Raw genomic sequence first — 24,687 nt, 5'->3', positions numbered from 1 at the left:
TATGATTTTACATCAGCTCTACTATGACCTGGCTGCAGTCAAATGTTATGATAAAACATGCTAACGTCTGTGGCTAAAGGGTCTAAAATAGAGAATCTGAGCTCATTCCAATATCCAACATTTATAATTTGGGTACGTCTTGAGGCTTCTTGTCAATTCTGTAACAAATAACAGCTAAACATTTTTATTTGTAAGTCTTTCATTCTCATCTGAAGTCATTTATCATTTCAAAATAAAACAAAGGTTGTTCTGGGACTCTGATGAAGAATGACAACATGGTGCCTGAAACCTTTTACCAGGATCCTAGGATGGAGGCGTTCTACACCACTTAAAGCATGTTTCAGAACACAAAGTTCAGCCAGCTGACTGCTAACGCTAGCACCACTAAGCTAGACGTTTAAGTAAACACTACACTGGCACATTTGGTTCAGTATACTTCATTCAAATTATGCTGATTAGGACATGCTTTTGATGTGTTCCCTCCCTCCAAAAAGGTGTCCTGTCTCTTGCTTAGGAGCTTTTGTTCGCTGGCAGCGTCCCACGTAAAACACGACCATTTCAAACAAACAGCGTGGCCCCGTGAAGAGGAGCAGGAAGTCCTAAACGGACAGTTTCTATCTGAGTGGAAGAACCCGCCCTCCTGCTTGAGGAGTGGGAATTACTTACTTCATTACCCCTCATACTGCAGCCACCGGTGGATGAAATAGCAATGTGCTGGCACCCTGTTTTCCATGAGGGAGCGCACGTGTGAGGAGTATGTGTGTGTGTGTGTGTGTCCTGCCCAGCATGATTGACTAAGCACGCGTGAGACCTCAGGATGGATAACTGGCAGACTGGTATTCCTTTCCCAGTTGAACAATTTCCTACTTATAGAGGTTGTCCCACAGTGGGAATAGCCATGGAGCGCTCCCTGCCTCTTTTTTAAACTTCGGTCTGACCCTCCTTTGGCCTCCCTTAAAGCATTAGCTGCTTATGTGTCTCAGTTGTCTGCAGCTCGAATCCCCTTTTCCTGTAGTTGTTACCTCCAGTTCTCTGAGGACAGGATGATCCTCTATGCCGGGAAAGAGGACTCTCATGGCGTATGTTCTGTAGTCCAGATGGGGAATACCGGCTCTGTCGAGGTCACTGGTAAGCTCATTGATGTCTGTCTGTAGCTCTGCAAATGCTGACAGAGAGGGGAGACAGGAAAGAGAGACCAGTTGGAGAAAATATTTGAAAAATGCATCACAGGAATAAAAGTCTTCTTTAATCCCCAGGGAGAAAGTTAGGGAATTCAGGGTATCTGCAGGTTTAAGGGAGCCAAATTTAAGACTTTTTAAGACCTTTTTTAAGGCCACTTTGACTAAATTTAAGCTATTTTTTAAATTAAATAAGCTATAATTTCCAGCTATTGCTAACCACTTCGCAATCGTGGGATTAGCCATCCATTTACCATTAAACTTGCACTTCCCCATGGCGCAAACTCCCACTAGCTTAACCAGCTAATGTGCTCATCTAAAAATAGCCCCCTTTCACAACCAACTGAACGTGTACGGTTCCGCTTACGCCAACATCGTACACAAAAAACGCTGAACACCAACTAGAAATTCACGAAAATTTCATAGAAATATAAGAATCTTGTTTATTGGGTCTTTGGTAATTTAAGACCTTTGGAAACTGTATTTAAGGATTATTTGTAATTTTTAAGGATTTTTAAGGCCTTAAATTTGGAAAAGCTAATTTAAGACTGTTTAAGGACCCGCGGATACCCTGGAATTATTCTTATCTTCACCGTGTTACTGGCAGTGAGTTGAGAATGACGGAAGGCTCATCCCCAGGTCAGTATTTTACATCTCCCTTTTGCAAATATAAAATAATAATAACAGATCCACCTCCCTCTCTCACACTCACACACATCTCTTTTTTCTTGCTCATGTTTATCTCACAGACAGTAAATTGGCTGTAGCAAAGGTCCCAAAGCTTGTGTCATCTCAGTGCGAGGCTGCAGGTGAGCACTGGTTAATTGGCTGCATCCTGACTGAGTCTCATTCAGGCCCACGGCTCTGCAGCCCAGCTCGGCCGCCCTTGGGGAGTCTCCCTGCCTACAGCCTATCACCAGAGCAGCAGCAGTCCCCCAACGGCCACCTCAAAGCCCCATAAACCAGTATCAGGCCTCAGCTCCTGGCCTTTACAGCACCCTGCAACTTGCAGAGAAACCTGTTTAAATCCCAGCTGCAAGGCAGGACTCTCATGGCCGCTGCTAATGGTTAAAACATTAATCTTCTTCTTTCCCAAAGGCGGCCTCTGTGATTCTCCCTGTTCGCCTTCTCTGTCTATCTGTCTGTCATTTGACAATTCTTTACCCCTACCCCTACAGTTTAATAACACAGGGAGAGCAGAGCAGAGAGGGGTAGGCTGGAGTGGATAATTAATAAGGTCCTCTCCAGCTGATGACCCCCCCCCCCCCCCTCCTCCAACACAGACCTCTGTTTTACCAGCAAAATGACCCAGGAACGGCGGAATCATTTGAACTGTTTAAAAGTGATGAGTAGAGGTCAGGGTGAGGTGGAAAGCCGGGGTTTTGGGATGGCTTGATACATCTGCACAATATGTGCAATTACTATAGAGGCAAAAACAAAATGCATCTTTGTTAAACATTTAAAATGTAAATAATAACCTGCATCTCTGGCTGGGAAAAGGTAGGGCTGTCCAATGCTTCAGCTGTTGATGCTTCTTTCATTCTAAATCTTGTAGAAGCGAGCCTGATTTAGCGTGTGATGAGGAGGCTCACGTGCAGGGCTGACTAACTGAGACTGCTGTATTAAGTAACTGCAATCGCTCACTGGTCCAGATTTGGAAGAAATTTAACAGCGGAGGAGCAGAGCCTGGCAGTGAATTACAGACTGCAAGCACAGATACACATTTATGCTTGTTATGTGATTACTGCCCGCTCACATTCCCACTTCGCTGTATGCATTATAGCACAGCTGCACGTTACGCATGCAGACCGCACTCCTGTCACACCAACCTTCTTTGCACTCCAGGGCAACTCGTGACTCCAGGTTGTCCATTTGCATCTGCAAACGCTTCAGGGTGAGGTCGTTTTCTCGCGACTTCCGCTTGTAGGCGATAAGGACGAGGATGACGATGATGAGGAGGAGACCTCCACCTGCTGCGATGCTAACAATGGCTGGAAGGGTCAGCAGGCTGTCAGACATGATGTGCACCGCGCCTGGAGACATGTGGAGGCCTCCCACTTGAACCTGCCAAAGGAGGCAAGCACACAGAGTTGCAAAGTAAAAAAAAAATGAGCCATAGCACACAGGTTCCTCATGTTAGGAGTACATTTGTTGAGTATTATGTGTAGTAAATGATGACTGTAATGCAGCAATGCAACCAATAAGGAACATGTTACTTTAATCAAAACAATGGTAGACAGGTCAAGCCTTAACAGCTTAAAGCGTACTGACCAAGACTTTGTACTGTCCTGTGAGGTTAGGAGGCTCACACAGCAGCTGGCTCTCAGACACAGTGACAGAGCAGGGGGTTTCTCCTATCAGCACCGTGTAGTTAAGCTTCACCCCTCCAGACGCCAGGGGAATCAGGTTTCTGCCCTGTGGGAAGGAAGTAATGGAGAGAGAGGTGTGAAATCAGGAGATAAACCCCACAAGGCAGTGTGGTTTGATACCTGAATCGCTTGGACACTTTGGCGACAAAGTGTGAGTCTGCGATCAGATCATGGTGAAATGAATTAGGAGAAGGCATTAAAAGGAAAGCCAGCTGAGGGATTTCCTGCAGTATTTGCAAAATTTGTCCACATCCTGCGCGACAGACTTGCCGATTGGACAGTTTTAAGGCAGCACGAATCCCTATGCACCCTTCATGAGAATCAGATGACGGGGAGTAACATGTTGTTGTAAAAAACTGTGGTGAGTCAGTTGCATGGACGTAATTTTTTGGGGGGGACAGGGGGGACATGTCCCCCCCACTTTTTCCAAAATCAAGTTTTGATCCCTGCATTTTTTACCATCTAAAAACAATATTACGCTACATTAAATTGACACTGGTTGAGCTCTAGGACCAAGCGGAAAACAACCGTTTGTGTTGAAGCCTGTTTCCCATTAGAACATACTGTAAACATCCCCCCCGTGTCCCCCCCCCCCCCCCACTCCTAAGGTGCAAATTACGTCCATGGTCAGTTGCATTTGTTTATTTCCCGCGCCGTACCTTGAGGATAATTGGTGAGCCAGGTTTTTGCTCCAGGACTCCAGTGGTGCTCAGGGGTTCAAAGTACGGGTTCGGATAGTACAGCAGGTTGGTGTTGTTGTAGACCAGCAGCGCCTGGACGTTGTTGAAGATGAAGCCAAACTCGTCAGCGTGTTTGACTGTATCCAAGCCTGGAAGGTACTCCGCCAGGAGGGAGGGAGCAAAGCAGCTCATACTGGTGGTGTTCAACACCTTACACACCTGAGGAGAAGCAGACACACGGGGGTAGGAGGTCACACCTTTTCTGATGGGTGTCGTTATTCAAGTGGCACGTGGTTTAGTTATCCAGCACATCGAGCTGTCTCGTTTTTAGGTCTGAGACTCTGACCTGATCTGTTTTGAACTCATCGGTTACAATAACTAAAGCTGTGCTCTTTAGTGAAATACACTGTTGTCAATACAAACCCTAAAGGGCGCTCAGCAGTCTAATAATTGACACGTTAAATCCCAGCTTTTTTCGGAGAGCAGGATTTATGATCTGTCCTTAAATCCGTCTTTATTGCAGGGGAAGCCTGCGTAAAATTGGAAATAAATCACAGCTATCGCCTCACTGTAAAACACTTGAGGACAACATCCACAAAAGGATGGAGGCATCGCTCCTCTGTCTCCTCAGGTAAAGGTTGAGCTACGGCTCTTTTATTACTTCGCTCCAGTTCGCCAGGATGAGAGACCCGTCTTCCATCCATCCTCTCTGGCTCAGCTGCAGGAGAAAGGGAGAGATGATTGATTGCTGCACAGCACTTTGCTCACAGAGGTTTTATTTTTTATATCTCCTCTCACTCCCTCCCAGCTCCCTCTCTCCAGGGAAGAAACTTAATTAGAGGTAAATATCATCAAAGTTGGTGAACGCTAGCAGCTACCACGCCTCATACCTGTTCGCTGCTGCGAAAGGGAGAGAGAGCGATGCAAACTCGTCCGTGCAAGGCGCACCAATTGGATTTAGGCAGCATGGAGTAAGGTGAGTCGCCGAAGCAGTACTGAGGGAAATGACTGGTATATTTAATGACTCTTTCTCAGATGCAGACCAGAAACACTAAGTCAATGTTAGACTGCAGCTAATAATTAACAAATAATCAGTTATTTAGCCTTTCCTGTGTCTAAGGGCTGGAGTAAAATTGCTTTTTAATCTCGTTTTGGCGCAGGCAGCGTTTTTGTTCACATACTTGCTGCTGCACTGCGTGTAGTACTGGAGTGTTCCGCTAGGGGGCACACTAGATTACTCAGACTGGAAAGAGAGCCGGGCTTATGGGTACAACCAAAACAAACATGGTGTCAATAAAAGAGCTCACTAGTTGGTTAATGAAGACAGAAAAGAGGCAGCCGCTTTATCGTTTTTCTCGGGTCTGAAATAGCAAAACAGCTTTAGGTAGGGGTTGCTGTGCCTAAATAAAATCACATTTTGAATGAAAATAATAGAAAATGATGTTTTGTGGGAGAAACTGTATGGGTGGTTTAGCTAATAAAATGATGATAAACAATCATGAATCATGAAATGAACAATGAAAATTAATGAATGTGTTCCTTTTGAACACACACGTCAAAGCAAATATCACTAAAACACCAGAGTGCTCAGGGACATGCTGCATCATCACAAGACCAGCTCCCTTCACCAGCTGCTGCAGCCTCCTGAGTTTCAGGAGTCGTCTCACTGACTGAACTTCATTCAGAACTTTCTCATCTTACTGTGATCCCACGTTTTAGTGACCTAAAAGATGCCAGGCTGTGGTTCGGGCTTGTTTCCAGAACTGAGGGGAGTCACCAGAGGGCTTTGCATCCACGTGTGCCTATTTGCAGTGAGCCAGATGTTATTAATATAATTAACATCATCAGAAAACAGAAAGCCCATTCATACGTGAAGTGACAGAACACTATGCAACGGTTTGGTAAATGACTGTTATAATTTGACTTTGCCAAACCAAACGTGATTCGTACACGAGCTTGTAAGTTGTTGTTTCTGTCTGGTGATGCATACGGTGTGAGGCCTTCGTGTTGCAGGAGTGAAGAGACACTGAAGGTTTACTGGATGAAAATGCTCGGGTGAAGCTCGGCGCGGGCCCTTCTTACTGCTGGCACACCGACGTGTTACACAGACAAGCCCAGATGCTCTGGCTGCCTCCTCCTGACTGTTACATTGGAACAGCAGGACATTTGCAAGTCAACTAAAGCTCCGACTACCATCTGCTCTGCCGGAGATGGATACTTTTTCTTTTTTTTTCCTGCACTGTCCTTGCACTTTCTCAATTTTTTTTTCTGAAATGCTTTCCTTCCCTGATTCCTCTCGGGTGTGAAAACTGCTTCTATCATCACGCAGAACAGTAGCTTTAAATCCAGAAGGACGAGTGAAAAAAACTACGAGACCACAAAACGATACAGTAATGTGGATATTTGGGTATGGGACGTGCGCATTACTTCTGCCTTCCAACATGGACCGTCTCATAAAGGTTCAGCTGCATTTCTAGATGTAATTTCTGCCACGTTCTACAAACAACAATCCTCTACAGCACCCTTTTTTTACAAGACTGCATCTATTCCTTTAAGCAGTGCTGGGTGAGAGGCTACACGTTGTTGCCGAAGTGATGAAGAGAATTGATAAAGTGAACTGAGGTCAACAGAAAGAGAAAATAATTGGGGCTGCCGCCTCATCTGTCTTCCTCCTCTGCTGCTGGAGGGAGCTGGGCTGTTTTAAGGCAGCACCGCTCCAACGCCTGTGGCCGAATACATTACAATGATCTAGTGTGTGCTTACAACCCACTCCATCATGCAAAGGTCTCTGGCCAGGGCAGCGGTGAGAGAAACTCAGCCAAAGTGCTGGCTGAGGAATCGCGTGTGGGGGAAAAATGTGAAGAGTTCACCGGGTCAAAGGTCACCTGAAGGCTAACATTTGATATTTAGGCTCTAGCTGTTGCTACTTGCTTGGTCCCTCCCACACTGGATCTATCTTCTGCTTTGCCTTTTTAAAAATGCTAATAAAATAAAACTTCAGCTCCAATCTAAGTTGAACGCGAAGAGAAACGGGTTTGCAGTTCTCTACGATGTGCTGGAAAATATCAGCGTTGTTTGACTTTATTCTGTTATCTTTTTGTTGTTTTCTTAATAATTCACACGGATCAGAGTGAAGGACTGACATCGTCATGATTTTTGCTGCTTTTGCGGATTATTATCATTTCATCTGCAGACCAGAGAGGAACAGTGATCTGGAGTTGGATGGCTGCTTAGACCGAGCCAGGATTCTCTGGAGGTTTCTTCCTGTTAAAAAGGGAGTTTTCCTCTCCACTGTCGCTATATGCTTGCTTAGTATGACCCCGGGTTTCCACGGGAGCCGTCAGCAGCACGTTACTGCAGCAGCACGTCTTGCTCGCATAAGCTGCTGCTTGGCCCTTCCCACGAGACGCGAAGCAGCAGGGGAGCAGCTGTCACCGACCGAGCACGAAGTCACACGAGTGACTTCGTCAGTAAACACAACAAGAAGGAGAAAACTATAACATGGTTTGTGTTTTATGTTCTGTCCGTTTTATAATCGCCAATACGGACCTGAAAAACAAAGGAGACTGCTAGCTAGGTGATAACTTCTCACGGGGACGCACAGTTAGTAATTTTTTTAAAAGTAAAGCAACCGGAAGGCAGTACGTTCTTTATTCTGAAAATCTCAGGAGCTTCTCTCCATTTCCGCGTCCAATTTCCTGTCTTTCCTTCCCAAAAATGTCGAACTTGACCCGTTTCAGAGGCGTCACGCGTAGAAAATAGAACCGGCGCGTAAAGGCCGCGACATGCTGCTCCTGAGACACGGCCGACTCGCGCTGCTGACGGCTCCAGTGGAAAAGGTTCTGTTGACCACAGCGGTTCCTATCAGCAGCTATGACGTGCTGCTGACGGCTCCCGTGGAAAGCCGGGGTGAGGATTGCTGTAAAGTCACTGACACTAGTCAGTGACTCGATGCAACCTGCTGGGTTCCTTATAGGAAACTTTTTTCTGATTGGCTTAATGACCTGAACTGTGTGAAGTGCCCTGAGACGACTCTTGTCGTGATTTGGCGCTTTATAAATAAACTTGAACTGAGTTTGGGGAAAGTCGGGGCAAACTATGATCTACATATATCCGAAGTTTGGTGACACACCTTCAACTATTCAAATGCTTTTTTCTCTGTCTCGGCATGTTTGTCAGCTTTTAATGTCAAAACTCCGCTGAAGAGAGAGAAACAGCTTTAGATCTGCTGACGCTGTGCACTCTGGAGGCCGTGATCAGTGCATGAGTACCTCATGATACTCCTGGAGGTAATTAATTACCCCCACCCCAGCTGATCAGACAGCCTGATTGGTCAATGGGCACACACGCTGTGAAAATTCTATAATTAGCAGCAGCTGTAGCCTGCATGATCCCGACGTTCCGACTCCAGACATGTAAAATAGGGAAAATGTAGTGGGTGAAATCCTTCTGGGGGAAGGACTACGTGCACTATAGATGGAATAGAAAAGCTTTAAAGTCTTTAATTAAGATCATGATGAAGGTTTCAATTGTGAATCTGCTGACAGACATGAAGCGTTTCACAGAGAAAACAGGCTTTTTCCCTCTCCGGGCTCCTTTGTGATTCTGTGTCGGTGACATGAGGGAGGAAGAGAAAGAAAAGCAATTTTGAGGAAGGCAGGTGAGCATTTGAAGGCTCTCTGACAGACAGCAGCTTTTATTGCTATAGGCTGCATTACTTTCTGCCCTCCACCGGTGACAAAGAGGGAAAAGGGAGTGAGGCAAGCGGACGAGGACTGGGTTAACAGTAACCTCAGTATTTCATAGAAACTCTTTCTCTGTGGCTGTGGAGGAAATAAACATGGCGGCACAGGCTTTTCTCTTCCTTTTGATTTTTTGGGAGGTACTAGGTGGAAGGTTTGATGAGATGAGGCAAGGCTGAATGCAGGAACTCTTTTTCAAAGCGTCTGAAGCTGACGCAGCCGACAGCTCGGCACCCACACGCGAGTCAAATCCCATTTCACCGAGCCCGTCTCCCTCACACTTATCAAGTGTTGCTTTCTCCTCTTTTAACATAAAACAGAACAGACCTGCTTTTTTCTTGTAGCTACTCGTGTATTTTCAGAACTCACAAAGGTCTTATAGAGGAACTGCACTCTTGCATGAGGAAAAGCTGTAGCTCAACCCCCCCTGGGCAGAGTTATGATTTTTATTAAAGAAACAATTACTGAGCACGACAGACTCTTAAGACCAATTTTAAACTGCTAATGTCAGGGGTAGGGTGTTGGAAGCACAGAGTGGGAGGAGGCGTGTTGGCCTAATAGTTGTGTTAAACTGTTTTTGTGTATTCGCGTGTGCACGGACATGCACTAAGCTGTTCCGAGACTCTATAAATAAAGCATGAGAGGCAGTTTGCTTTATTAAAGAGTCAGTGTGGTGTGTGGATGTGAGTTTTGAACGTATTTGCAGCGTTAAACTCACTATACAGTGGTCTAACACCTAAACACCAGGAGGTTGTGTTGTGTTGTCTACAACAAGAACCACCTAGAACAGCATTTTCCATCAGCCTCACTCCAGACCACAGAAGGAAATCTCAACCTCTTAATTAAACCAGAACCCATGCTTTTGCAGCACAGACTTTGAAAAAACAAGGCCTGTTTATGCTGACCAATGACTTCAGAGTGCAGTTAATCATCTGATGGAAACCATTAAGGGTGTCTTTGTCCCCATGCAGGCCTCCACACCTACAGCATTCTCCCACTGACCACCTGACACCTACTCTCTGGAGACAATCTCATATTTGCACCAGTTTTTTGTGCTGAATGGTCAGCGTACATGTTACTGGCCACAAACATAAGAACAACTGTGCAGAAACATCTACCTTTGTTTGTTTCTACACCTGGATCATACCGTTCTTGGTTACAGGGAGCTGGTACCCGTCTTCAGAGCTCACTGGACAAGAGGCAGGGTCCCTTAGTTTCATTTTAGAACGTTTGGTTTCTTAAGCCAGTACAGTGATCCCTCGCTACTTCGCGGTTCGTTTATCGCGGATTCACGACTTCGCGGATTTTTTCTTTGGAGCCTTATTCAAGGGAAATTCGCCGATTCGCGGTATTTTTCACCGATTCGCGGTATTTTTCTATGCGAAATATCAAGAAATTCCTGTTTTTTTCATCAATTTCATCATAAAATACACTTTTTGTAATAAAACAATAAAAAACCAAGTAAAAAAATTTTTTTTCTTGAGTTTTACCCACAAAAAGAGAATGCGATCATACGATAATTCAATATAGTACTGTACTGTAAATATGGTGTCCCTACTTCGCGGATTTTCACCTATAGCGGCCAGGTCTGGAACGCATCTACCGCGATAAACGAGGGATCACTGTATGTTTCTACGGTGTGATTATTGGAGGGCAATGATAAAATAAATTTATGTAAAGGCATCCAAATGATAACTTGGGGGAGAGTTCTGAATGTCCTTAAAATAATTTAGCAGGTCTTGTCATGTTTATTCAGTGTGATCATGTTCAAAGGTTTGGGAAAACTGATGCATTGTTAAAACATTAGCACCTCATTAGCCTGGCCTGCCAGACTCCTCCTCTGTTTCATTCTGCACAGAGAAAGGGTCTGGGGACTCTCCTATTCAAATAACCCCACCCCCTGAGAATTCTAACCGAGCCAATCAGCGCTGAGTATTGTACGTAACATCATAACGCCGAGTTAGTCGAAAACGGCAACTGAAGCGGAGTTCTCTGCGGCTCTTTTCTCTGTTCTAAATGACTTGAACACGTCTTTAAAACAACAAGTAGAAGCTCTAAAAGCCTTCCTTCTAAATAAAGATGTTTGCGTTGTCGCTAGACGCCATTTTTGACTACAGCTAAAAAAATACAGCGTAGCGGACGTCACACACAGCGACGCTCAGTTTCTCATAAACAACGAAGACAGCGGCGGAGTTTGCTGTGGCTCTTTCCTCTGTTCTAAATGACTTGAATGTCTTTAAACCCACAACAAGTAGAAGCGCTAAAAGCCTTTCTTCTAAAAGAAAAAGATGTTTGCTAGATGTCTTTTTTTATTACAGCTAAAAAGCTACAGCATCGTGCGGTACAGTCTGCATTTTTGTCTTTTTTCTGATTGTTATTTTTTGAGCTGCCTAGTCCCGCCCCTCCTACTACTACTACTCCTAAACTTTATTTATATAGCGCCTTCACATGGCCAAAGGACCAAACAAAGTGCTGCACAGCAGAAATAAACATTAAAAAAATAAAAACATATAAAACCATTTAAAAACCAACAAAAACATGCAGACAAAATCTAGGTGGGGCAGCAAAAAGTGCAAAGCCATCCGTTAACGAGGCTCTTCTTGAATAAAAGCTAAAGAATAAAAGTGTGTTTTTAGCTGGCTCTTAAACTTGCCGAGCGTGCTGGCCTCTTTAACACATGCAGGTAGCTCATTCCAGAGCCTCGGCCCCAGCACCGAGAAAGAACGACCCCCTCGAGATTGTAGTCTGTGTTTAGGAACGACCAACAGTCCTTGTTGTGCTGACCGAAGGTTCCTTGTGGGAACATAAGGATGGATCAAGTCCGCCAGATAACGTGGAGCCAACTCATTTAAACATTTAAAAACAAACACCAGAACTTTAAACAAAATTCTAAAGGAGGCTGGAAGCCAGTGTAGGATGCCAAGACGGGCGCTATGTGTTCCAATCTCCCGGTACCAGTCAGTAACCTGGCTGCTACATTTTGGACCTTCTGCAGTTTCGCTATGGAGGCCTGCTTGATGCCTGCATAAAGCGAGTTACAGTAGTCCAGTCTGGTGGTAATGAAGAGATGATAGTTTCCAGATGTTTACGTGAAAGAAACGGCTTGATCCTAGCTATTCTCCTGAGATGGAAATAGCAGGATCTCATTGTTCCATTGACTCTACATCCAACTTCACCCCCAGGTTGGTGACCACAGCCTTCTCAAAAGGTGCTAATAAAGGAGAGTCAATCCCTTGGGCACATCCATGTTTGTATTTCGGGCCCAACAGGATAGTCTCAGTTTTATTCTGGTTGAAGAACAATACATTTTGAGCCATCCATAACTTGACCTCCTCCAAGCAGTCCAAGAGTGGTTTAAAAGAACTTGAGTTATTGCCTGATACAGGTAAATAGATTTGACAGTCATCCGCATACAGGTGAAACATGACATTGTGCTGACGAAACAAGTCACCCAGCAGCAGCAGATAGAGGGAAAAGAGGATAGGTGCCAGGACGGATCCCTGAGGCACTCCACACTGCAAATCAGCAGTATCAGACGAACAGCCCCCCAGTCTAACACAAAAATTCCTCCCTGACAGGTAAGATTTCCCCTCATGTGCCTCTCTGCCTGTGAGTTACCAGACTCTTTTTCTCTGTAAACAAAGGACGTCTGGCAGGCCAGGCTAGCACCTCATCACATCTGAGTGACCTTTTCAAGTCAGAATGTGCAGATGTGGGAAGGTCTTGAGGTGGGGATGGCAACAAAATTGCAACTTTAACTTTCTCAGTGACCCAGTGATAGAGCATCTGCCCTGGGATTGGGAGTTTGGGGTTCAACCATACCAGAGACTTTAACAATGGGACCCGATGCTTCCCTGCTTTAAATGGCTAATTTTGCACAAATTCAAAAATGATGAAGACACTTTGCAACTTAACAGTGTGACGACCCTCGTCCCCTCGGTCCGTCCTCTCATCCCAGCCTGAGCCTTTTGTCCCCGCTGCAAGGGATTCAGCACCAGGGACAGCGCCAGGAGTGGCCTGCTCGCACTCTCCAGCGCCCTTTCAGGACCTCGGAGAGAGGCAGGCCGGCAGTAGCTCAACCGGTTGAGCGGGTTGTCCAGTAATCGGAAGGTTGCAGGTTCGATCCCGACTCCGGACAGAGAATTCTGCTGTTGTGTCCTTGGGCAAGACACTTAACCCACCTTGCCTGCTGGTGGTGGTCGGAGAGACCGGTGGCGCCTGTGCTCGGCAGCCTCGCCTCTGTCAGTGCGCCCCAGGGCAGCTGTGGCTACATCGTAGCTCATCGCCATCAGTGTGTGAATGGATGAACACTGATGGTGATGAAGGGAGAAATTTACACTGTAGTGTAAAGTGCTTTGGAGTCCTTACTCTGAGAGGTGCTATACAAGTGCGGGTCATTTGTCATTTTGTAGTTGGAATATTTTTGTATTTTTTTTAGGTCCAAACCAGTGTTTGATTAACTGGCAGCTGTAAATTGATGATCGGTGAGAGCATACACATATTTTCAAGCATACGTGTGATTCAATGACATGAACATGGTAATGTGGTTTTTATAACCATTTTTGCAGAAAAAGTTATTTTAAAAGTAGATACACAAGTCTAGTTGCTGTCACATGAAATAGCTTATATCCAGCTAAACAACTGGTGTTGCTTTACTGGAGCTAGTCTCAAACTTTATTTCTGTGTTGGATGGAGTTCATTTATTCCTCTAGGGCCAATAATAGAGATGGCATCCAAACGTTTGCAGGTAGTTAGAAAATCCCCTGGACACTTTCCAGATGAGGTGTTATAGACAGCTGCCAACAAGAGGCCCAGAGTACATGCTGCAGAGATGGAGGAGAACTTACACGGCTGCCCTGACGACCCTGACCCAGATAAATGGTAGAAAATGGATGGATGGGTGGATTAAAAGTCTTCAATGAATACTGCATGTAGATCACTCCCCCTGGCAGCAGTATCAGTCACACGCTCACTGCTTAAGAAGGCTGAGTTGAAGTAGAAGTCACAAAGGCACAGAGAGCTAGAGGGGCCGCTCAGAGATGGCACGTTTTCTTAAAGTTCAACATCACCTGGCGTAAAATGTGAAAGAGCATTCAGTGTTTCAGCGTGTGCAAAGTTATCCCACTTAGATGCAACGTGTAGGTTCCAGCATCAGTGTTTTCTGATCCAGACACAGTAGCTGCATATTTAAAAGCATTCCGTGGTTCTTACGTTAACAGACTCCCGGCCAGCGTACTTGACCCGGATTCTGGGCTCCTGCACCACATCCAGATTTGTCCCCGTCACCATCAGAGGAGTGTGACCGCTGAATAATACAAACAAGGACAGCGCAGATTACTTCTAAGTAACCAATCAGGTTTGGTGTAATTTAGTGTTTAAAGAGCAAGTCACCCCTACCGGAGTCTAACTCCACGCCCACTTCATGTTTGAAAAATGCAAAAAATGCTGTTGTCTGGCAGACCGAGAAGGCGGAGCTGCTAACAAATACACACACACTCACAGGCTCACGACAGCATTGTGACATCATAATGTACCAGTTTACATCATAGCATACCTCTTAGCCAATAGCGGTGGCAGATTTAAATTAAAATACAGTGCAGAGTTTTTACCTGACGACGGCACAACCCTGCCAGTTTTAGGCGGAATATTTAAATTTTAACTAAGATGCACTGAAGTGCCAAATTATTGACGACACGTGTCTGCAGCACGATTAAGGTTGGTTTATGCTTGACGCGTCCGCGAGGTCCACACGGCTCCGCGCAGAAAAGTTGCGTCATTTTGCGTCATTTTAACAACCACGCCCCTCCACCGCGCCTCCGCACGGCCCAGAATTTCCGCAACGCGCACCTCGGAAAATTTCTAACCACGCGGACGGACGGACGCGGAAAAACATGGCGGATTGGCAAGAACTAGTATGGCAGAGGTTCGTAAATACAGACATTTGTATGATTCAGCTCTCAAAGATCACCGTGATCAACATGTTGTTAATAATTCTTGGAGAGAAATAGCTCGCACTGTCGGAAAAGACGAGGACGCTGTTAAAAATGCTGAAATGCCATGTTGTAAACAGTCATTTCTACTTCTACTATGGTGTAGTGTTGGATGCATGCTGTAGAGCTCCATGCTGCCCCCTACAGTTTGGGAGAATATTGGCTCACCGCAGAGACGAGCCGCACGAACCATAAACGCTGTGAGTTGTGAAGCGCGTTCCATCCGCGAGCCACATCACCGCGCAGAAAGTGAATGCGTCAAGCATAAACCAAGCTTAAGACACTCGTTTATTTAGTTTATCAGCAAAAAAAAGTTTATTTGGGGGTGACTTGCTCTTTAAAGATGAATTCCTACAACAGAACAAGGCTGAGAAAATCAAAAAGAAAACAATTCTGAACTAAACTTTCTAACCTGAATGTACCTCTTCACTGTGTTCACCATCAGGAGAAAACCAACGCATCAAATCGAACCTCATTGTTAGTCTCTTCGGGAAGGTAATGGCCTCTGGGGTAGAGGATGATTAAAGAGGAATTTTAACTGATTCCACCGGCGGTAATCAGCTTGTAGATTTGAGTTTGGGAAAAAAAAATAGTTTTGGGGTCTTAGAACAGCAGGACGGAGCCTCAGAGGGAGCGTCTCCTTCGTTTTCCCCCGATGCAACCATCAGTGGGTTAAGAACCGCATATCGGGTGGGTGAGGGGCTTACGGTTTTTATTCTGTGTACCGTCACACCCAACAGGAAGTGAGTTACTGCTGACAGACCTTGTACTAGCCATTAGCACAATAAAACTGGTTTATATTTATTTAATTCTCAAAGAAAGTAAAAATAGATATAAAGACTCATTTCCATTAGCTCAGTAGTGCCTCCTGTATGTGTTTCTATGAGAGGTCAGCAGTTCACTGTCTCTGTCCTCGTCCTCTCCCGTCTGAGAGCTGCGGCTTTCTATCAGATCCAGACTAATTGGAAGGAAACTGAAGAGTAATTGAAAGTGCAGTATTGACTCCTGGCTGCTTCTGACCCAAACTGACTGGCTCTAAAGATCTGGACGGAGAGGAAATTCTTTGTCTCAGTGAGAAAATAACTACAGATCACCTTGCGATGCTCCAGTCGGGTTCAATCCGCAGAACAGTCGGGTCCTCGATGTACTCAAAGGTCAGACTCTCCCTGATTTGGGCGTGATCCACGCTGACGCTGATTTGAACAGGGCCGACCCCGGACAGCGATGGGGCGGAGTAGCACAGGATCTCCTTCATGGTCCTCCTACAGAAGCCGAAGGGCGGCGGGATTAGTTAGGTTGTTTGAATCTACATCAACACAAAGTCTAGATAAAAAAGATAAACTCATAACGCCTCATTAAATGATGCATTACCTGCAGAATTATTCAATTTACACAAGCAAACGACACCACCTACAGCAACAGAATACATTATGCAATTTGTTCTGCCAGCCCTGTTCTGTAATTACCTGACTTACAGCATGAGCACAGGTGCACCCCATGCACACACACACACACGCTCCTCCATTATCTACCTGCAAACCCTCTGCATTTGTCCTAATTCATTAGAAGAGGAGAGCTCGGCAGAACTTCTCCTGTTCTCCTCAGCCTCTCCTGCACCACGTGCTGAAGCACGAAGCAGCAATTAACCCCATATCTTGCTAGGGCTTACTCGACTCCCTCAGCCTCGCGACATCATAGTCAGATTACTGCTGCAGGGCTTAAAATAGGTGCCTTCAGGAGTGAGACGTAAAGGGGAGGGGTGGATGTGGGAATATCTGAGGGCTGCGGTGGGTGAAGAGAGATGGAGGCAAGCTGTGAGAGGGAGAAATAAACACTGATGCTTGGGCGGAGGAATAAACACACTGATGGAAGGATAATGAGAAGGATGGAGCCGGATGGAGAAATGTTTTTCCCCTTGAAGGTTTTATTACAAGGTTTGGCACAGTAGGTCATCAAAAGCTTATTAAGATTTACACAAGTTTCCAACAGAGGAACAAAGAAAGACTTCCCCCGAGGGACTTCTCGGTTACAGCAGGAGGAAAAGAACAAGAGAAGCCATCAAATAAAGCCGCTTGTTTAACGCCAACGATCCACATGATATCCAGGACCAGAGCTTTATTCTTCTATTTGGTGCACGGCTCGTATTTTAATACTTCTGACAGTGATCGATGTCGCCGTGTTAAAAAATATAAATAAACACAAAAAGTCTTCCTGCACTGGTGTGTCTGTATGGGAATTATTTAGGGCTGAGCAGGTGATGCAAAATTAAAATAAAGAAAAACAGAATTAAACACAAGAGGCTCTGTGTGCTTTACTTTTTGTCTCAGCTGCTTTTTAAAGGAGCATTTTGTCCATTTTAAAGTTGCCTTTTTATTAATGATAATAACCAGCTGCCTGGTGGGAACCTGTGGATTTTATTTATGGACATTAACAGTTTTATATATACAGTTTCATAAATGTAAAGCCTTCACAAAAACACTGTTAGACAGCAGTGCTTTGTTACACTTTTTATTTCTCCACTAGTTTCTCTCAAAACATGAAACAAATCAAGAGGAGCGGGAGTCCTCACCCGAAGAACTCGCACGTCTGATTCCCAAACTGAACGTTGACACTGCTGCCGGCACCGAGGTTTTCTCCCATTATGGTGACTTTAGTGCCTCCAGACTCCGGACCTCTGCTGGGGGACAGGCCCGTGACTGTTGGAGTCTGGGAAACAGAAGGTCAGAGGTCAGACGTGAGAGCCTTTCAAAGGGAAGGAGGAGGACGCCAGCAGACAGACTAAAAGATGCACACTCTCAAGAGTAAACAAGAAAACATCCCCGTGGTCACATGTGACTACTTCATGCATTATCGCAGATCCTGAGTAAATTACGGATTTTCATGTTGCCAGGCTGACGGCAGCGGAGCGCGGTGCTGGTGGGATCAAACCAGGAGCTCTTACAATCCCTGGGAGATGCTGCCACTGCGTGTTGTGCATTGGTGAGTTGTGTTTGAGCGAAGCTTTTTAAAGGCACTCTGAAAATAACTAGTGTTTACAGCAGCAGGCAGCTAAGTTGCCATCACACAGACAGATGGAGCAATATAAACGTAGACGGTCTGTCACATGGGACCTGTGGAAGCAAGGAAACGTATAAATATCACTTTTTACAAACGTGCACACGCTGTCCTTAATGCCAACCCCGTGTCTGCACCTTACCACTGAAGCTTTTGTGTGCCATGTGTCGTGTTATAGGTGACCTGCATTACATGGAAACTGCAAGCAGCGGAAAATCTGCGCTCTGTGAGGAAATCTTAGAGGAATTCATCACACAACAGCAGTTGTACCACTGATTATAGAAAACAGGCTGCAGAGGCGAGAGCTTCACACGGACGAAGCTCGAATGTGTTACCTGCTGCAGCACGTGCGACTTCCAGGGCGCAGAATTAAAGCAGCTGCTCTGAAAACTCACAGCTAATTAAAGAATGCTGTCAATTGTTACGGGAGAATAAAATCAAAGGTGTGAGAGCTGAAAAGGAAAAGGCAGCTAATCTGTTTGGTGATGGTGGAGCAGGATGGCGGTGTGACTCAGAGGGCAGATGAGGTTTATGTGGATTTTAATGTTTTATTTTTTTCTAAATCTACCTCTCATGAGCCAGAGACATCCTATTCGCCTAAAATGCAGGAATCACTTAAAAAAAATAATCAATGAGAAGATTAATTGGTGTCTGCTGAGGGTGTCACACATCTAACAAACATGTAATCTGTAGGGCAAAAACTAATTACAGCCGATTAGTTTGAGCCAAATCTGCTAGAAAGTATCCAAACAGTTAGAAAATAAAAACAAGTCTTACTTCCAATGCAAAAAACATAAAACTGCCAGACTGATTTCAGTTCTCAATCACCAACAGTTTTATGGTTGACGTAGCAGTGATGCCGTATGTCCCCATCACCTCCATCTGTGTCCTTCTGCATCAGTTCACAGCTTAATCTGTCGTCTGATAACGTTTCTAAGATACCGTGCTCTCTGATAGATACACAGGTTTAATGTTTATCTCATTATTTAAATCTGAGATGTTACAACCTGTATGTAGCTGTTCATGATTAGCAATACTATTCGAAAACTTTGGGTCATGTCAGGCTGAGTGTTTTGGGACCAAATCCATGATTTTGATGAACTGGAATTTGGATAAAAAACAAAACGTTTTGTCTCGTCTTCTTCCGCCTATCTGGGTCCGGGTCGCGGGGGCAGCATCCCAACTAGGGAGTTCCAGACCGTCCTGTCCCCGGTCACCTTCACCAGCTCCTCCGGTAGGACCTCAAGGAGTTCCTGGGCCAGTTCGGAGATGTACTTTCTCCAACATGTCCTGGGTCGACCTGGGGGCCTCCTGCCGGCAGGACATGTCTGAAACTCCTCCCCTGGGGAGGAGTCCAGGAGGCATCCTAACAAGATGTCCGAACCACCTTAACAAACAACCCCCGAGTTGCTGTCCTGATGCACTGTCCAGATTTTGTCCTGGACCATCGTTTTAAACTTAGTTTAGAAAAGAACCTTTTGATGCCCTTATCAAACCAATCTAGTCATCGTGGCGCGTAAATAGCTGTAGAATTGCTGTTGGAGTGTTCGCTGTCAGCTTCAGATTTAACAATAGCACTTCAGCACAGAAAAGAAAACTGACTGAAGGAGCCCCAGACACCAACAGTATCTTTATACTACCATTCAAACTGGAGCTGTGTGTCATGGTCTGCATCTGCGTCTTTCCCCATGTGTCTCCTAATGTTTCTCCATCCCGCTAGATTCCCTTTTGTGTTCTCTTAGCACCCTCATGTGTCCTTTGTCTGCATCTCTGTTATGTATCTTATGTTGAAGCCCTTTAAAATCATTCCTCCCAGGTCCTGTGTCATCCAGTCATCCTCAGCCCCTCTAGTTGTAGCTCCAGCCTCTTGTTCCCCAGCTCAGTATATGTGTGTGTCAGTATATGTATGTGTGTGTGTGTATGTGTGTGTGTGTGTGTGTGTGTGTTTGTTTGTCCATCCCAGTCAGGTCTGGTGTCCTGCTCTGCTCCTCTCCTCATTAGTGATTTCACCTGCGCCAGTTCTCCACACACCTGCTCCTCGTCTCCTATCACTCCAGCCCCAGTGTATAAAGCCTCTCCTTGTCCCGTTGTTCTTGTCGGTCCATTGTATTGTTTGTCAGCGTTGTTTCGTGCTGTATGTGAGCTTATGTCTCCAGGTTTTGGTGCTCTCAGTGAGCTTTTGGTCTTGTTACCAGGATTTTTGGATTTTTGGACTTTTGGCTCGCTACCTGTGGATTTATTTTTGTTCGTCCTGCAAAATAAAGCATATTTACTTTACATCATCTCCAGCCTCATGTCTTCTGGGTATCTGCACTTTGGGTCCTAACCTTCCCCTCAACGTGACACTGTGGCCACTGAGGTGTTAACGTCTACAGCTTGCACCACACAAGTAATCATCACGCCACTTTGATCAGAACCGCCAAATTTACTTGGAAATCTGTTTTTTTAACAACATCTGCAGTTGGAACTATAGCCTGAAACCATGCTACACGAAGAAAGCTCCAGAACAACAACAAAATGCTCTGGTTGTGAGCTCATGTGAGACTGGCATAAAGACATAACACACACATGTTCCCGGGGTCACATGATTCCACGCGTTTGTCTCCTTTGGGATTATGCACCTGAGGTGAGAAAGAAAATCCACACTGTGAGAGAAAAGGATCAAACCCCGTGTCTGTGATGGCATGAGGGTGCACCAAGTTCCCATGGTGAAAAGCGCCATTGATGCAGAAGCATCGCGTATGTTTAGTGTCTTCCTGACATCAAGTTCAAGCTTTGTAAAAAATGTCAGACTTGTTACATTTTGGTAAATGTCCCAACTTTTCTCTGAATTGTCAGAGTAAAAAAAAAAAACTGTTTACGGAGCAGATTTTAATCATAAAACAAAAATGCAAACTGATGCATTAGTCAATTTTTAGCCTAAGCAAGCTGGTGAGTTGTTTAAAAATGTGTGAAGAAAAATGAAAATGTTTAAGGGTACTATTATCCTCACAATCAAGTCATGAATTAAATTTAACATAGATTTACAGTGGTGTGAAAAACTATTTGCTCCCTTCCTGATTTCTTATTATTTTGCATGTTTGTCACACAAAATGTTTCTGATCATCAAACACATTTAACCGTTAATCAAAGATAACACAAGTAAACACAAAGTGCAGTTTTGAAATGATGGTTTTTATTATTTAGGGAGAGAACTAAATCCAAACCTACATTGCCCTGTGTGATAAAGTAATTGCCCCCTGAACCTAATAACTGGTTGGGCCTCCCTTAGCAGCAATAACTGCAATCAAGCGTTTGCGATAACTTGCTATGAGTCTTTTACAGCGCTCTGGAGGAATTTTGGCCCACTCATCTTTGCAGAATTGTTGTAATTCAGCTTTATTTGAGGGTTTTCTAGCATGAACCGCCTTTTTAAGGTCATGCCATAGCATCTCAACTGGATTCAGGTCAGGACTTTGACTGGGCCACTCCAAAGTCTTCATTTTGTTGTTCTTCAGCCATTCAGAGGTGGATTTGCTGGTGTGTTTTGGGTCATTGTCCTGCTGCAGCACCCAAGATGGCTTCAGCTTTAGTTGACCAACAGATGGTCGGACATTCTCCTTCAGGATGTTTTGGTAGACAGTAGAATTCATGGTTCCACTTATCACATCAAGCCTTCCAGTTCCTGAAGCAGCAAAACAACCCCAGACCATCACACTACCACCACCATATTTTACTGTTGGTATGATGCTCTTTGTCTGAAATGCTGTGTTACGTCTACGCCAGATGTAACGGGACATTTGCCTTCCAAAAAGTCCTACTTTTGTCTCATCAGTCCACAAGGTATTTTCCCCAAAGTCTTGGCAATCATTGAGATGTTTAATAACAAAATTGAGACAAGCCCTAATGTTCTTTTTGTTTAACAGTGGTTTGCTTCTTGGAAATCTGCCATGCAGGCCATTTTTGCCCAGTCTCTTTCTTATGGTGGAGTCGTGAACTTTGACCTTAATTGAGGCAAGTGAGGCCTGCAGTTCTTTAGAAGTTGTCCTGGGGTCTTTTGTGACCTCTCGGATGAGTTGTCTCTGCACTCTTGGGGTAATTTTGGTCGGCCGCCCACTCCTGGGAAGGTTCACCGCTGTTCCATGTTGTTGCTATTTGTGGATAAGGGCTCTCACTGTGGTTCGCTGGAGTCCCAAAGCTTTAGAAATGGCTTTAAAACCTTTACCAGACTGATCTCAATGACTTTTGTTCTCTTTAGTTATTGAATTTCTTTGGATCTTGGCATGATGTCTAGCTTTTGAGGTGCTTTTGGTCTACTTCTCTGTGTCAGGCAGCTCAAATTTAAGTGATTTCTTGATTGAAACAGGTGTGGCAGTAATCAGGCTTGGGGGTGGCTACAGAAATTGAACTCAGGTGTGAAACACCACAGTTGGGTTATTTTTTAACAAGGGGGGCAATTACTTTTTCACACAGGGTAATGTAGGTTTGGATTTAGTTCTCTCCCTAAATAATAAAAACCATCATCGTGTTTACTTGTGTTATCTTTGACTAACGGTTAAATGTGTTTGATGATCAGAAACATTTTGTGTGACAAACATGCAAAAGAATAAGAAATCAGGAAGGGGCAAATAGTTTTTCACACCACTGTAAATCAGTATCTGTTAGTCTTTTAATGACACTTTGACATACCGCACACATCTTAGATTTGGGGTGATGTTTTAGAAATATTTTAATTCATTTGACACAATTTGTGAAGTAGAAATTTGTCCTGTGTGGTTGACGTACGCAGTCCTCACAGCAGGTAGCGCTGTGTAGCTACAAGCTAACAAATAAATAAAAACAACAACAAGAACCTTCACCCATGGCTTGCTTTTCTTATCTGATGCCTTAGTGTGACGTCTTCGGTGGAACACCACGCACAAAGGACAAAAACTGTCCGTTCCATGATGGCTTACCGCCTCGTGAGGGGTCTCTCGTGTTTTGAAAATCCTGCAACAGTCTTAATATCTGACCAACTTGGCCAGTGAAGGCCACTATACTGTAGTTTTGCTGCTCCAACACACCCGACTCAGTGATAAAAATACATCTTCAGGATGTCCTCCAGCGTGTTAATGACTCGTTGGTTTAAATCAGGTGTTTAGCAGCAGGCAAACATCTCGAGGACCAATACTGGACACCGATGGTTAAGGGAATGACTCTTCAGTACTTAATTATTAGTTCTGTTTCTATAAAACGTAACAAGTTATGGACACTTCATGTTTTATATGAAGGAAACGTTAACAACAAGAGATGTCTAAAGAGTTCTTTAAAAGCCCTGGAGCTGTCAGGCAGCAAATGTTACTTTACCACACACACACACACACACACACACACACACACACACACACACACACACACACACACACACACACACACACACACACACACACACACACACACACACACACACACACACACAGAGCCGCCTAATTAGACTGGCGGTTGTCCTAGCAACTCATAACTCAGGGTATCTGCAGGTTTAAGGGAGCCAAATTTAAGACTTTTTAAGACCTTTTTAAGGCCACTTTGACCAAATTTAAGCTCGTTGTCGTCTTCCTCCGCTTATCTGGGTCCGGGTCACGGGGGCAGCATACCAACTAGGGAGCACCAGACCGTGCTCTCCCGGCCTTCTCCACCAGCTCCTCCGGCAGGACCCCAAGGCGTTCCCGGACCAGATTGGAGATGTAACCTCTCCAACGTGTCCTGGGTTGACCCGGGGGCCTCCTGACCATGCCCGAAACACCTCCCCAGGAAGGCGTCCAGGAGGCCTCCTGACCAGATGCCCAAATCACCTCAACTGACTCCTTTCGATCGAGATCCAAATTTAAGCTATTTTTTAAATTAAATTTAAGCTATAATTTCCAGCTATTGCCTGGAACCGGTGCTAACCACGTCGCAAACGTGGGATCAGCCATCCAGTTACCATTAAACTTGCACGTCCCCATGGCGCAAACTCCCACTAGCTTAACCAGCTAATGTGCTCATCTAAAAATAGCCCCCTTTCACAACCAACTGAATGTGTACGGTTCCGCTTACGCCAACATCCTACACAAAAAATGCTGAACACCAATCAGAAATTCACGAAAATGTCATAGAAATAAAATAATCTAGTTTATTGGGTCTTTGGTAATTTAAGACCTTTGGAAACAGTATATAAGGATTATTTGTCATTTTTAAAGATTTTCAAGGCCTTAAATTTGGAAAAGGAAATTTAAGACTTTTTAAGGACCCGCGGATACCCTGTAACTATTTATTTTCCCGAGGCCTACAACGGTGTGACCGTAGACATTCCTTTTGACTGAATTGCCCACATTGGTACTGTAGTCTTTCCACCTAGCTGCTTTGTTTTCTGAATGCTGATTGACGCTGATAAAAGACGACGTACCACAAAGGAGTAGAGCTCTGAGGAACGAGTCTTGAGTTCCGGTTTGCATTCACCGACGCACAGCTGGACCGGTCCGGGCCTGCTCTCTGCTGGAGCTTCAGCCATCTCACACACAATTCTGTGAAAAAAAAAAAAAAAAGAACATTAAATGGAAAGGTGACAACTTTGTGCTGTAAAAATCTAAATGCTAATAGTTTTTTTTTGTAAAACTCAAGAAGTTCATGTTTGCTTAGAAGTAAGAAGTTTTGGAAAAGTAATCAAAAGACTTCTC

At 44.7% G+C, this 24,687-nt stretch overlaps 1 protein-coding gene across 2 annotated transcripts in view; it reads right to left on the bottom strand.

The window, feature by feature from the left end:
* The window catches only part of plxna2 (plexin A2), a 305,307-nt gene that overhangs the window by 45,362 nt on the left and 235,258 nt on the right, over positions 1-24,687 (bottom strand). For both annotated transcript variants that reach the window (XM_015967086.3, XM_070544789.1), the window contains exons 14-21: positions 24,417-24,534; positions 17,529-17,665; positions 16,054-16,221; positions 14,181-14,274; positions 4,207-4,446; positions 3,450-3,593; positions 3,008-3,242; positions 1,023-1,165 (exon numbers count right to left, since the gene is read on the bottom strand). In XM_015967086.3, coding sequence (XP_015822572.3) covers positions 1,023-1,165; positions 3,008-3,242; positions 3,450-3,593; positions 4,207-4,446; positions 14,181-14,274; positions 16,054-16,221; positions 17,529-17,665; positions 24,417-24,534 — 1,279 coding nt within the window. The remainder of the gene's footprint in view (positions 1-1,022; positions 1,166-3,007; positions 3,243-3,449; positions 3,594-4,206; positions 4,447-14,180; positions 14,275-16,053; positions 16,222-17,528; positions 17,666-24,416; positions 24,535-24,687) is intronic.

This window comes from Nothobranchius furzeri, chromosome 15 (genome assembly GCF_043380555.1).
Source record: "Nothobranchius furzeri strain GRZ-AD chromosome 15, NfurGRZ-RIMD1, whole genome shotgun sequence".
In the NCBI taxonomy this organism is placed as follows: domain Eukaryota; kingdom Metazoa; phylum Chordata; class Actinopteri; order Cyprinodontiformes; family Nothobranchiidae; genus Nothobranchius; species Nothobranchius furzeri.
The sequence above is the reverse complement of the archived record's forward strand: the minus strand, read 5'-3'. Positions and strand labels throughout refer to the sequence as shown.